At 32.2% G+C, this 15,287-nt stretch overlaps 2 protein-coding genes across 6 annotated transcripts in view; one reads left to right on the top strand and one right to left on the bottom strand.

The window, feature by feature from the left end:
* Positions 1-15,287, bottom strand: part of LOC132755136 (uncharacterized) — a 110,275-nt gene that overhangs the window by 35,897 nt on the left and 59,091 nt on the right. The window lies entirely within an intron of this gene.
* LOC132755137 (BTB/POZ domain-containing protein 17-like) lies at positions 652-13,901 on the top strand. 3 transcript variants are annotated; one of them, XM_060745940.1, is made up of 2 exons: positions 652-1,009; positions 10,661-13,901. In XM_060745940.1, the coding sequence occupies exon 2, from the start codon at positions 11,150-11,152 to the stop codon at positions 12,332-12,334; it is 1,185 nt and encodes a 394-aa protein (XP_060601923.1). In that variant the 5' UTR covers positions 652-1,009; positions 10,661-11,149; the 3' UTR covers positions 12,335-13,901. The 3 variants fall into 3 exon arrangements, with proteins under 3 accessions (XP_060601923.1, XP_060601924.1, XP_060601925.1); XM_060745941.1 differs by having other exon boundaries at positions 652-1,013; XM_060745942.1 differs by lacking the exon at positions 652-1,009 and adding an exon at positions 9,272-9,613.

The raw sequence follows: 15,287 nt of genomic DNA, 5'->3' as shown, positions 1-15,287 counted from the left end.
AAACGGCTTTTTTTTATTTCTTCAGGTCAAAAAGATAAAAATTATAGATTGAAAAGTTGAAATGCTCATTAAAATTAAGTTAACAATGTTTCAATAGCTGTCACCACAATACCTGTCAAAATTAATTGTATTTCCTGTTATATTAAATACAACGTCTGGAGCTATCTATACAATTAAATCGTTTATCAATTCAAATCTCTCATTAAATTGGCTATTCATGCAAAATATTTTATTATATGACATAATTTGATGTAATTACCCTTAAAAAAATTAATTTATGCATTAAATTTTTTTTTTACTGTTAATTAAACACTCATTCTATTAAATTCTTACTAAGACGTAAATACATCTGATAATTTATGCACAATTTTTTCAATGAAGATGTATAAATTTCAGGTACAAAGAAAAGTTTTCTATTCATTTTCTATACTTAATATCTCTTTGCTAATTAACCGACAGTAAACAGCCTTTTAAAAATACAATATTAATACAAAACTATTAAGTTAAAATTTAAACAAGTGTACGTAAAGAATGACAGATTTTGCGGTTGTTTTTCTTTTTTCTTTTCTTTTCGCTTTTCATTTTAATGATAAGCTTAGGTGACTTAAGTTTTTGTGTATGAACATATTGTATGATGATCATTTGACAACTAGCCTTGGGGGCTATTGTATAGTGTAGAGGTGGCGCCAGCTTTAAATCGACCCTATACTATCCGACTGACTCCATTATATAGTTAGTGTACATGATTTGTTTAACATTAAAACGTTTGTAGTACACTACACAACACACACTAAAGAGGGCCGCAATTTTTTTTGTACGAGCAAAATTAAACAGTCTTATGAAGTGAAACTATGTTTAACAACAAATCATTTGGATACTTTACCAGTTTATATTAAGTGCAAATCACACTGTCAGAAATGGATTATTAATCTTTAAAGCAAGACATAATAGACAAAGCTGGAGAAATTTATAGAAATAAATATTATTTCACGGATTTAACAATAAAACAGTAGGTATATTACATTAGTTTCTAGTAAAATGATGCGTAAAAATCTATATAACAATTACATATAGCTTCTAAAAAAGATATTTTAGGATTTTGTAGACTATGTAAACAAATTGAATTATGAGTTTTCTTTGATAGTGTATATAATTCTTTGCCTTGGTAAATAATAATTTGACAGTTCGTGAAACTTAATACAGTTGAAGTTGAAAGACTGTTGCGATACTGTTAAATCAACTGTCAGAATTAAGTACCTTAAATTCTAGATAATTCAAGAGATGAAACAAAAATGTTGGAGTAATACTGAGTTGTATATAAAGTAATGTACTTTTCTTTGAGCTTAGGAAAAGTATAGCATTTTATTATCATGATGCATTAAATGTTATGGTTTTGTGGATTTGTAAACAACTCTGTGTTATTGAAATATATTATTAATATTGTAATGCAATATACTCAAATACATATTTTCTTAATCAGATTGGTTTATTTTAATTTCTCAAATTATTTTTGATATTTTATTAGATCTAGATTATAAATCTATTTACATATGAAATTATTCAGTTTCTTGAAATTTTCTTTAATCTGATCATTTTTGATATAAATACATTAAGATATAAATTTCAAATATATTTTAACATTTGAGTATAAAGGAAACAATTTTCAAGATATCTTTAAAGTATTAGATTGATAGTAATTTTGTATTTTGGAGTGAATTTTCTATAACTTAAATGTTTAAATTTAACACATTACTGAATTTTACAGTATAATTTGTACAAAACTCATAAAGGGGAAGATATTTAAATCACAGGAAAAATTAACTTAAAATAAGACTTTATGGGAAATTTATTGTAATGCAATAAACAGAAATTAGTCAACACTGTAGCAATATTTCCCACATAATTAGGAACTAAAATAAAACATCATTAAATTCATATTTAGCAGATATAACCATCTATATATGAGCCGTGTCATGACAAAACCAACGTAATGCATTTGCGACCAGCATGGATCCAGACCAGCCTGCGCATCCGCGCAGTCTGATCAGGATCCATGCTGTTCGCTTACAAACCCTATAACAAGTAGAGAAACTGATAGCGAACAGCATGGATCCTGATCAGACTGCGCAGATGCGCAGGCTGGTCTGGATCCATGCTGGTCGCAAACGCACTGCGTTGGTTTTGTCGTGACGCGGCTCATATAATTCATTATTTTACATGCATGTTAAATCAATATACAAATGATATGTTAATAATATCACTTGATACAAAAAGAATCTCACAGTGTCAATTCATATAGACATTTATATTCAACTTGTCCTAGAAAATGTATAAAGTAAATTTAATGCCACAAGTTGATGCTGTTTTAAACACTTTCCTATAATTGTTCAATCTGTGTATTATAAGTCTAGTATGAAGAAAAACAACTTATATAAAATCCTATATTATACTGCATACTTTATTATTGATATTAAATAATTGATGGGCAACAATTTGAAGCCTGACAACTGACAACCAGAAGTATTAAACAGTGTTCACTTTACTTCCCATTTAATGATAACAATGAATGAAATGCAGTATAATCATTTGCTATACCACATGACATACTTTGCACACAGCAACCCCTTTTCTCTTGTAAACAAGGAAAGCTATCTGCCTATAGAACAAACTTAAACAGGCTCTATCCAGAGATAAAAAAACTTGAAACATAAACCTTTCTTTCATCACTAAATTCACATCAATTAAACAAGTTGATAAAAAATTTAAAAGATTAGCCTCAAGAAAAAGAAACAACCTAAAGTTTTATAATGTATGAAATCGCATGGACTATTTTAGGATGTAACTTAATAGAACGTCTGATAATGAGTTAAGTACCCTAATTGTAGAAAATGTTCTTGATAAAATTAACTGGAGTAATTATTCTGATTTAAAATCACTCTTTACTTGCAAGTTCTTCATTTCTGAATACTCAAAGGGCAAAAATGACATGCCTCTAGTTGAGAAAAGAACCGCAGGCAAGCTTGCACAACCCTACAGTCTCTATACTGCCCTGGCTCCTTTATCCTCAGTCAAAACAGGCCAAGTACATCGTTCTAAATTAGCTGTTTAATTATGATTATAAAGTTTATTGAAATAAAACTTCAATGAATGTGAATTATCAGATATGTCCCACAATTCTTGTAACAAAATTTACCAACCATATTGACTTCTTTACTTTATGTGGTTCTCGATCAACAATTCAAAAGACCAAGTTCACTTCAGTTCAATACAATTTACAATCATTATTGAAATAGGTCATTAAGAAAAACATTTAACTTTATAATAAAGGGGGAGAAAATTGAATAACCCACTTACAGAATCTTGTCACCATTAACTAGATTTTTTTATAGTCTTGTAAGTAAATTTGATGTTTCTAAGTGACAACTGATAACTAGTAATTTATTGGCCTGTCAATGACATCTAATATCATACATCTTCATTACCAAATTGTAAATATACGGCTCCCAGATTTAACCATAATAGGTGATAATGTTCAACTCCCTCTGTAATTTAAACAAAGTAGTCTATTAAGATCTACAAAGTCTGAGCATGGCAGACCATTTTACTACCCTTTAAGCTAAATTATCTTAACCCATTACTTCATATACACGCCTTTTAACGCCTTTTTCACCCCCCCCCCCTTTTTTGTTGTCTCAAATGAAGAAAAAATGCCTTATTTAGGCCCCAAACACTTGTTTTTGTTTGAGAAATGTTGTTAAAAAAAGTGACCTCTTTTTCGGCGCGGCCCCCCAACCAAAAGATACATCAGGGGGTTGCCAGAAGGGGGATGTGCCCCCTTCTGTTTGGGGGGTTTGAAGGGGGGCGGAGTCCCCCTCATCGCCAAGAAAATTTTGGACTTGTGAGAGGCTGTAAATGACCCCAGATTGATCATAAGGTAACGTGTAACCAACGCTGAAAAACATTTGACTCTATCTCAATCCATTGAGAATTTGCAGCACTTTGAAATCAATTTTGATGGAAAAAATCAACGCAAAATAGTGATTTTTGGCAATTTTGAGATGTCCCCTCGTTGCCATGGTAACAGAAAATTTAAGCCTGAGCATGTTGTTGCAAGTGCAATTGTCCAGTCAACATTTGTGCCAAGTTTGATTAGTGTTGAAACAGTTTTTATAGTATTATAGCAATTTGAACTTGTAACGGGAGACTTTTCAATGAAAACAGCCATTTTTCACAAAATGCTCATGAAGCAATGGGTTAATATTATCTCCATTTCATCTCTTATCTTGTATGGAAAAACAAGTGATTTTCATGTTGTCTAACCTCTACTCCTTCTCTATTTTGGTTTTTCTTTTCAAAATGTCAAGCTGTCAACAATTTAGTAACTACTGTCAATTTATAAGCGACTGTCATCGAATCATAATAACATCAATCAAGGAAAAATAAAACAGCTTTTGACATAAACTGTAGACTTAGTGGCCAGGAGTTTTCGTTGTCAATATTGATTCAAGCCCTAAAACACTGATTACGAACCAATGTTTGATGAAGTATTTTGGCAATAATTTGTGCATTAATGTAAAAAGTCTCTATAGCAATTCATCATTTTGACGTCGGATACAAAAACGTATTAAGGAGGGTAATGATAAAAAACGCGTTTACAATCTTGTTTGTAAAGTCCATCAGTGACGTGTATATGTAAAACACGAGTTCGTCTCGACATCGTGGCTACATTTCAAGTAATGAAAGAGGACGAGAACACGAATATCAAGTTGTTTTCTCCTGTTTAACGATGCGTTGTTTCAAAAGTTTTAATGAGGTTTAGTGACTTGTGAAAGGCTGTTTAACAATTAACATTCAATATTGACAGATACAGGGAAGTTATGTGATATGCTTGGGACTACTGACAGTTTCGGCTGATAATAAATGGGCTTATTCATAAAATACTTGCTATTTCGACAATATGATGACCATAATAAATGGGCGAGTATAATTATACGTTATTCTTTCTAATTAAATAACAACATTAACTTTTTTTTCCTTGTATTAATCCATTCTTTGAACTTCATTGAATACAGTTTCCAGAAATTTAAATTAGAAAATTTTATTGAAATCAAATAACTTCAATACGAGTATTAATTCTTTCATGAATTCTCACTGTCAGTGACAGTGAGTGAAATGCTATGACTGATACAAAATATATCACACTGATAATATTTTGTATTTCACTAATCAATAAAAAATATAAACTGTTATTCCAAAGTTATGATTTATGTAATGTACTCTTCTCTTAACTGTCACTTGTTCACAATGTGGAGCTGAACTGCTCTCAAGTTTTCTAAGATATTAAATTCAATTTAAATTTTCTCAGACAGTTTGATACTTTCGAACAATACATAAAGTGACAGTAACTGTTTCATATTTATACCAATACAACTCACTCCTTTCTCCATTATTTTACAAATGTCAAATTGAAGCAAAAACAAATAACATATAAAACTTTGACAAGTTTGTATTGTTTAGATCACCTATATAATAAATTTTTGACAAAACAAAAACAAACATCATCTCAAATTTGGGCAACTGTTGCTTAAACACAGCACCAGATGTCCAACGCTTGTATAATGTAACTGATTGACTTTGATCTATTTTCACTTTAAAGCCGTTCATAATTTTCATTATGATAAAAACAAATTCATTTCTTTTCATTTTTCGAACAAATCAAGTCTCTCTTTATATTAAAGTTTCATTTATCTCAATTAGAATATCATAGAGAGATAGACAGTAGTTGTATATATTTCATGACCTAACTGTTATCTTAAAAACTTGTGCATGCCTTACAGTGTGTAATGTAGTGACAAATGTGGGGAGCTGTATTTGGATTATCAGCAGTTAAGTGCAGGTTAATACCGCCTGTCATCAACGTACAAATGTTACTCAGTAACATATTAATGCATTTAAAAATGACTCACTGTGCCCCTATCTTTGTTTAGACCATCGAAATGTTAACAGTGATAATAATGAGCTATTGCCACCAGTACGGAGCCGTTTCGTGAGCCTATGTCACCAGTACGGAGCCGTTTCGTGAGCCTATGTCACCAGTACGGAGCCGTTTCGTGAGCCTATGTCACCAGTACGGAGCCGGTTGACATGAGCCTTTGTTACCTTTACGAAAACGGCTCATGATCGAATCTATGTCACCAGTTATGGAGCCGGTTCATAATCCTTTGTCACCTGTATGGTGTCGGTTGACATGAGCTTGTGTCACCAGTACAGAGCCGGTTGACCTGAGTCTATGTCACCAGTGATCATAAGCCTTTGCAAGGCCATTATGGAGCCAGTTCAGTCTGCCTATCTGTTCTGACTATACAGTTGGTTACTTAACCCTTTTAATGTTTGGCGCAATAATAATTTATCTGTTTCATCAAAATAATTCAGGCCAGCATGCAGTCAATAGTACAGAGTCAAAATAGCAAAAAGCACTTTAGTGTAGCTCCCCCACCCACTCCCCCAGCCCCCTCCCCAATAAACTGGCTAAATTAGTTCTTGTGGGGGGCATAGGCAATATGGTTGAAAGTCAGAACCTGAGTGTGACGATAAAATGTTCTCCTTAATTTTGTCATTATTTTTGTGTATGAAAAAGGCAAAGACTGTCTCTATATATATGTACTATCATAAATATAAATGACACTCTAGCATGCTTACAAACGACCGTCTATCATTGAACTAAGTAGATAATGCACGAGTCTAGCCTGTATCATCACTTACTCTCTAAAACAAATACACTGTTCCTTTAAGTGTGCTTCAATAGTCCTTAAAACCTAGATTTAATAATTATTTTTTTTATTTTGAAATATAAATATTATTTTATTTATTTCAATGTACTCAAATAAGAAAAAGTTACACTGAAGAGAACGCTAAAAATACTGAAAGAGGTAACTTAAGGTTTGATGATCTGAAAATGATGCATCTATTTTAATTATCTAACATTCATGAAGGTAAATTATCTTATTACATAGGTGTTAAACAAATTGTAATCTTAAATGGTATTCTTTAACTCCAAATTATCCTGCTTCAGAAATCGCGCAGTAAACTCACCACATAAAATACATTCATTCAGATATAAAACAGATTTCCTGTAAAATTCAAATAGATTAAATGGAAGGAAAAATGTATCAATTTCAATTTCGGTTGACAATTAATTATAGGGACAAGCATGCACGCACACAACAAACCAATCCTGTTAACAAAAATAAGTGGCGATAACGAAGAGACAATTCGAGATCTGTATTTTCGAGGAACTCACAAAATTGTTATCAATTTGATGATAATGATCCAGGTTTTACTGAATTCAAAAGATTCAATAGTTACAATTTTCAGTATTATGGAATAAAATTTCAGATTTAAAAGAAGTTGAAATTTAAGTCAAGTACTTGCAGTGTTGATTGAATAGCCTATTGAAAAAAAAGGCACCTATACAGTATACGAAAGACCCTGATCCCAGTTAGCAACTGTTTGTGCAGGCAGAAATTCTCACATAATGCAGCATTTTGACAAAGGTGCGGGCTGTTCTGGCAATCTTAAAATTTTTATACTGAATTTCCATAAATAAACAAAAGGGCATTTCTTAATTGAAAGCAGAGAATGTCCATTGAATTAATTAACCTAAGACGCATTTAAACCCCTTCCTGAAGAGATATCCCCAAGTTATTATTGAATACTTTATGTGAGCTGGAATATGTTTCAGATTTTGTTATGTCCTGATCTGGCTCCACGGTGCTTAATTCAGCCTGTATTATAACCCAATATTATTCTGAATGATGGAGGCACCAGACAGATATCTGTTGCAAAATAAAAACATCAAAATCCAAGCTAATCAGACCTCCTCTCCAATCTGGAAAAACAGAATATTAATCATACAGCAATACCTCCATTGGTGTTCCAACACGGAAATTTGTTCAAATATTAAAGCTGTTGCAACTTGTAACTTTTAAAAAAACTGGCTCCATATTTTCCCCCTGTTTAAAAAGATTCATCAAGAGAAACATTTGAATACATTCTGTGGGAGCAAATTGCATTAAGTTCTTTGTGATCCTTCATATGAAAAAAAAACCAAACACTCAAACTATTCCAGGAGTCTTACCATACACAATTCAACCTTAAACAGAGACTTTCTGTCTCTTAAAACATTTGAGGTTTCCTTGTTACAAGTTCTCTCAAATAGCTAACCCCCCCCCCTTTTCTTAATAATCAGCCGTAATTGACAGACAGTATTTTATGGAGAGATAAAAAATTATCAACAATGTGATCTGAGATAGAAATTGTTGAAGACAAGTTAAGAGGTTGGGAGTTTTATTCCTGTTCATAAAAAATAAATGAGGGTGCTACACATTAACGAACAATAAAAACACCTTCTTCAATTGAGAATGACACTATTTTAAGTATTCAATTTGACCTCTGAATGAATTATTACGGAAACTGATAATTAGTTATGTTTTTTGGGGGAGCAACAAATTTGTTGTTACCACAAAAATAAATTGTATACTGCAGTTGACTCATCAAGTTTAATAAAAAAAATTTCCCTTAAGCTTAATATTATTGAATGACTATAATACAAAATTCTAAGGCAGTACAGGTTTTTTATAGATGAATAAAATTTAACTTTAGTAATAAGGCTATTTAAGAAGTCTCAACATGATTATAACCTTAGAGCCATCCATTTAACTCAATAGGTAGAGCGTTGGACTGTGAATCGGGCAAATCGGAGTTCGATTCCCGGACGGCACAGTTCAGCTGGCACATACATGCCATCTGCATAATCATAGGCCACACTGTTTGCTGATACTGAATGGAGAAACCCCAAATGATAGATGGTTGAAATACTGTTTAAACTGCATGATACTAATCCTTAACTTCCCTTTCGTTGAAAATGAATGGTTCTCATGAATTTCTCATTCTTCAGCTAAAAATTGGAGTTCCCGCTTCCATGTACATGTATTTTGAAAATTAAAAGAAAATTTTTTTTTGGAGAGACAGAAAAAAAAATCGAAAAAAAAAGAAAATCGGATTTCGTATATATCAAGCCTTGAATTTCAAAAATTATCTAAATTTATATATCAAATGTTAGAAGATTCCAAAATTTCGCCCGATTAACGTGCTAAGCTTTTGGCTCATTTTATAAGTGTATTAGAGTCTGTTATCTTACTCTCGCCAATACATACTACCATATTAGCCCTCCAGTCTCATTACTACCTGCGTAAATATTTGTACAACTCTAGTGGATAAAAATCGCATTAACTTAACAGTCAGCTCTTGTTTTAGTTTTCATTTTATTACCATTACTACTTTAACTTACTGACATCTGTAAACACTGCAAATGCCCGCGGTTAAAAGACACAATTTAAGTGTTTGAGTTTTGAAGGAGAGAAGGTGGTCTTATGTCTGCACAGGACTTAAACAATTTTGACAAGTTTATCAAATTGATTGAGATGAATTTACTGCAGGAACTAATACACTTCAGTGTGGATTTCTTTACGAATAAGATGTATAAATTATTTTGTTTAACTAAAGAATTTTATAAAAATAATTTGGAATTACTGAGGATGAGTTTAAACTTTAGGTTTGTATGGAATATATATTATAACTTATACTTTATTTTACAACTTTTAAGTACAATGCAGTAATAAATCTTAAACAATTTGCAACAATTACAGAAAATTCAAATTAAATTAATTTTTCCTTTTGATCTCAGGTTTCCTCATAATTTTTCTAAGACTTTTATCTTATTAAATTCAAACAGGTTAATAATTCATACAGCTTTTTAAGATATTTTCTCAAACAATCTTCTGCACTAAAACTATTAATATTCCTTCGCCCTTCATCAAATAAATTTTTCATTGTCAATAATTTGCCTCCTCGAAAAAATATTTTACTCTCATAATCTGGCAACAAATGATATAGTGTGCCTAACAAATTGTAGTAATCTATACAACATTCAGTTTAGAGACTATGTTTTCTTTGGTTATTGTCAGAGTCAATTTGTCAAGTCATTCATGTGCGATAAATATGTATTTGGGAAGATTACAAGTGGATTAGGCCGCGGCTTTCATTGGCCGGTGATATGATGAACTTTAAGTACACAAGAGTATGAATACTAACAAGTGGGCAATGACTCCACGAATAAAGTGGACTGTCGTCTGCTGTCGGTCCTGTACAGATATATTTTAAAGATAATACAAAAAGCTCGGCCCAAAAATGGCTGATTTTACTTTGAGATAACATTGTTGTCTTTTCCTTAATAAAACATCCAAAGAAATTAATATATAGATCAACAATTCACTTTAAACGCTCAGAAAAAAACCCCATACATGCTATGCGTTGATAAATTTCACTGAATGTTTTAAAATGAAAAATGAATAAATCATTTCGTTGCGGAAACCAGCCTCATTCTAATTCTAACAACAATGAATATTTCATCAATATAATTTATTATTTCTACATTTAAAATAAGTAATTAAAATGCATCGTTAAAATTATGAAAATAAAATTCCTTATTGCTGTTTTAATAGCATTTAAATCAAGTGCGTTGTAATCTATCAGTTTAAGTAGAGGTTTAAATATTTTAAACCAATTGTCTAATGGTTTGTTTTTTGTCGTATATTTGCAGATAGACACGTTGACTGCCGGGCTCGATGTTTGCTATCAGTTTGATGCATAGGAATCGTAACACGGATTTCACTTAGACATCTGTCAACAAAACCGACCATTCCTTTTAGATGTATCTAACTACCCAAGAGACAAAAGTATTTCATTATTCTACTAGACAGAAATTAACGCCCTACAATACTGTTTTATCATTTCTATACGGTATGACACAGCAGTGAAGTTCAAATATTTTTTCTCGGAAAAGCAATAATTACAGTTGCCAACAAGAGAACATAAAAAAATCTCATTGTGATTCAGATTGTTACCATTGTGGAGATTTTTTATGACATGAAAACTGAAGTGAATTTTCAAAATTAATTATTGTCATAGCAACAGATGTTTTTATATTGACTTGTGAACATACACTTCTATGACACATCAGTGAATTCAATTACGTATCATAAACAAGGCTGTGTTTTCTTACAAAAAGTAACAAGTGAAATTATGTTATATGGGGAATCGTGACCAAATGAGGGCAAAGAAAAACTTGTTTCAGCATGTCAGGATGAAAAGGTTCAATCCCAGTGGTGCTACGTATCCAGACCCATCTAAGCCACCAGATGGGGAGATCCAGAGTAATGTCACCGATGGATCTAAACGTGTGAAGACATCTACGTCATTTGAAAGCTTGTTTGACAGTGAGACACTGAGTGATTTAACGATCAATGTCAACAATGGTCAACATGTGTTCAATGCTCATAAAATGATTATCGGTCTCAAAAGTGACATACTGGCGGCCATGTTGAATGAGCTTACACCTGGCTCATCAGAGGGTGAAAAACCTACCCTTTGTGTTCAGGAACCAGAAGAATGTGCTAATGTGTTCTCCCGCTTTTTGTATTTCATTTACAGCGGCACAGTGTGGTTACATCGGGACTATGTTATAGCATTGCAGCGATTGGCAGATAAATATGAAATACAAGCGTTATTACAACATTGTGAAAACTATATAACGCAGATTCTAAATAACACGCTAGCTGGCTGTGACATTCCGACGCGTGGATTTCCAGTCGAGACTGTGTGCATGCTTCAAGAGGATGCATTACAATCTACAGAAGTGAAGGACCTTGCATTTAAAGTGCTATGTTTTTGTTTTCGCGATGTAGCCACATCGGAAAGATGGCCAATGTGTTCATGGCAACTAGTCTGTGATCTTCTCAAAAGTGAGTACTGTCAAGCAGAAGAGAATGTAATTCTTACGTCTGCTACTGACTGGATGAAGAAAAATAATCTCAATGACAAAGCAAGAATAGAGGATATATTAATAAACATAAAATATCCGCTGCTTCATAAAAGAGTGCTATACATGATGCAGAAAAATGGTGCATTTAAAAACTTTCCACGAGTGCAGGAGTTATTAAATAACGCTGTGAAATATCACTGTTTCAAAGACATTCCGGAGGCTCATGACGACTTTGTTGGACCTCAATTTACTCCGCGGAGACGATTACCTCCGATATTTGCCGGTGAAAACAACAACTATGCAGTGGAAGCTAGTCCAACGTCAATGAGATACTCGGACACATCAAGCAGAGAGGATGTTTCGTATCTCAGTTCAGCAGATGCCACTTTTACAAATGTGGCTGGTCACCCAAATGACACTGGCTCATTCTATGTTAACAAAGCACCTAGATGATACAGATGAACTTTCAATGGGAAAATAAAATATTTTACAGATTTTCAATTCAAGTTTCCTATATTTATTGACGTTTCTATAAATGTAAAATTTGACCTAATAAATTAGTCTCTTTTATTATTATGTAAAATTTGACATTATAAATAAGAAAATACTGTTTTTGGATAGAACTTGAGTAACTGGAAAGGTATATTTGTTTGCATAAAATTTCATATTCAATATTTAAGTAAAAATTAGATTGATTTTGTTATTCATAAAAAATTGTAATGAATCTGGAGGTGTGCTGCTTTAAAAGTTTTAAATGAGCTGCACCTTGTATGTATATATGCCAATTTATGACTGAAAATAGTGCTTTTATTTCAGTACTCGTTTAATATATGAGTTGTTTGTACAGAGGGTGCCATGTGATAATATAAATTGTGAATTCCTAGATATTTGATGTCAATTTTCTGACTTTGTTAACAAAATATTATAATTCCATTACAAAATATCACAGGTAATGGGTAGAACGACCAGGACTCAAACAATTGAGATAATTGGAATACTAACATAATCTACCTTAAGACACTGACTTACATATTTTCTCCCAATGAACAATTCTATTCTGTGACATAAATAACGTAGCACAGGAGCATTAAAACCAAACCATATCAACGTACAATGTGTTTCTGTAAGCTGACAATAAAACTGTTTTAACGGGGTTCATATAATATAATTACATGGCCTCTTTTGTCATGACAACTCATAACCATTTCATGTTAATTTATCTATTTTTACAACATTTTACAACTTACTGCTACTTGATCTCATTATGCAAATGAGTTGAAACTTTTTTTGTTAATATTTCGAAAAATAATTAAAATTTTGCTGCGTTATCTTGATAATGCAGACTTGATCTTTCATTTGGTGTTTCAAATTTGATTGAAATCTTTAACAAGACATTATAAAAACACCCGTAAAGCTCATAAAGTCATTATTAATATGACTTATTTCTTGCTTAAATTGAAAAAAAAACTATCCTGGAATGTTGGTGATTCAACTTAAAGGGACTTTACTGAGGTCAAAAAGCCTAAAATACATAATTTGAAATTCTTATATAGAATAAGTGAATCACTTAAAATAAATCATAGATTTTTTTTTGATCCTTAGACCAATTTGAGCGAAAAGCATTGCATCATTTTTCATTTTTGAGTCATTTTGCGCGTTAAAAATGATTATTCCAGAAAAAACAGGTGAAGGAATGATCTGAAAATTTGTACACATGTTATTGGTCTAGACGTCATCAACTGGTATATACAAATATGAGAAAAATATTTCAAGTCTGTCATGTCAAAAATCCTCAGTGGAGTCCCTTTAATATTAATATATTTTCGCTTAATACATACTGGTTAATATCAAGGTGTTTTTTGTTTTCTTGCTTGCATTTTCATATGAGAAGAAAACTGAAATGTTGTAAAGTAATAATTGTCATGTCTATTCCAATGTTGAACATAAATGTTCTTGTTAATTTGTTCATTCTTTTTCTCATTTGTTATAAATAAAACTATTAAAACATTTGAAATACTTACATGATATGAATTGTTTTGCTTTTGTTATAACAATTAAGAAATAGAACATAGTATTTAGTACCTCATAGAATTATAGTGACTGATCAGTAAGCCTGAAGACATTAAATGAACAGAAGCCAAAGATTGAGGTCCATTCAACAGTTGGGGCTTACTGGGAGGCAGTCACTATACTGCTGAAGTCATTGTATTATATTATTTAAAGGCCCGCTGCCACTTATTTACAAGCCATAACCCATTAGGAGCTCATACTGCAGTAAGAACAAGTGATTAGCCTTAACTGCCACCAGTATAGCAGCGCAGACTGACCAGGCTCTATACTAATTGCATGCCAATTTTTACCTTGATATACCTTAAACTGATAATGGAAAGTTCCAAAAATGGAAAGTTGGACAAGTCCATTTAAGAAATACAGCAGGTTAAAGGTTAATTACTTTATGATATAATGACCTGTCCGTTACAATCACCATGTACAGAACCAGCCCAGACAGATGTGAAGTTTTACATGAGCTTATATTGTTGGCTACTAACTTTTGGTGTTTTGACACTGAAAATTGTTCACTGATCTAAACTGAAAGTGAAACAAGTCAATTACAGACATAAATTAAAAATGCTGAAAGCCGGGCCCTTTGAAAACCGGAATCCTCTGAAAACCTGATGATTTCCAAAGTCCCATATTTTTCCTTATAGGGTCGTTGAAAATTCGAACCCCTGAATTACCTCTGAATTATGAAAACCGGATGATTTCCTATGGCTAATAATGCTTTAACATGCATTAAAACGTCCTTTGAACAAGAGCACCGCTAGGCGGAGCATTATATGCCCGAAAGTGTTTTTTTTTTTTTTTTAGTAAGGATGAAGCATTTGTAAGACATGGGAAATAAATAAAGTATTACCTCCTTAAAAAAGAAATCCTCCTTTATAGCTGAAGAACCTACATATATATATACAGTTGCTGTTTCCGAAACACCTCCATCAAGTTGTTATCTTGTAAGTAAAAATGCTACTGCACGGATGGACGGAAAGACGCAAGGGGTATAACATAATATAAGAAAATTTTTTAGGGCACATAATTTATGTACTAAATATAAGTGATCCTCCTATGAAGTTTGACAGTTTTACTGTTAACAATATTAAGGTCATTTGATATTGACCTTTGACCTTGTGACCCCAAAATCAATAGGGGTCTTCTACTCAATATGGACAATCATCCTATGAAGTTTGAATATTGTGGGCCAAATTGAACAAAAGTTACATTTCGGAAACTGTTTTCAGTTTTAAGGTAATAGTGACCTTGAATTTTGAACTTGTGACCCCAAAATTAATAGGGGTCTTTTACCCAATATGGACAATCATATTATAAAGTTTGAATATCGTGGGCTAAAAGG

Source organism: Ruditapes philippinarum, unplaced genomic scaffold (assembly GCF_026571515.1).
Source record: "Ruditapes philippinarum isolate M1 unplaced genomic scaffold, ASM2657151v2 ctg782_1_1_1_1, whole genome shotgun sequence".
Classification (NCBI taxonomy): domain Eukaryota; kingdom Metazoa; phylum Mollusca; class Bivalvia; order Venerida; family Veneridae; genus Ruditapes; species Ruditapes philippinarum.
This window is presented reverse-complemented; position numbering and strand designations above follow the sequence as displayed.

Coding starts and splice junctions, on each gene's coding strand:
- LOC132755137 (XM_060745940.1), top strand. CDS start 11,150: ATGGGGAATCGTGACCAAATGAGGGCAAAGAAAAACTTGTTTCAGCAT.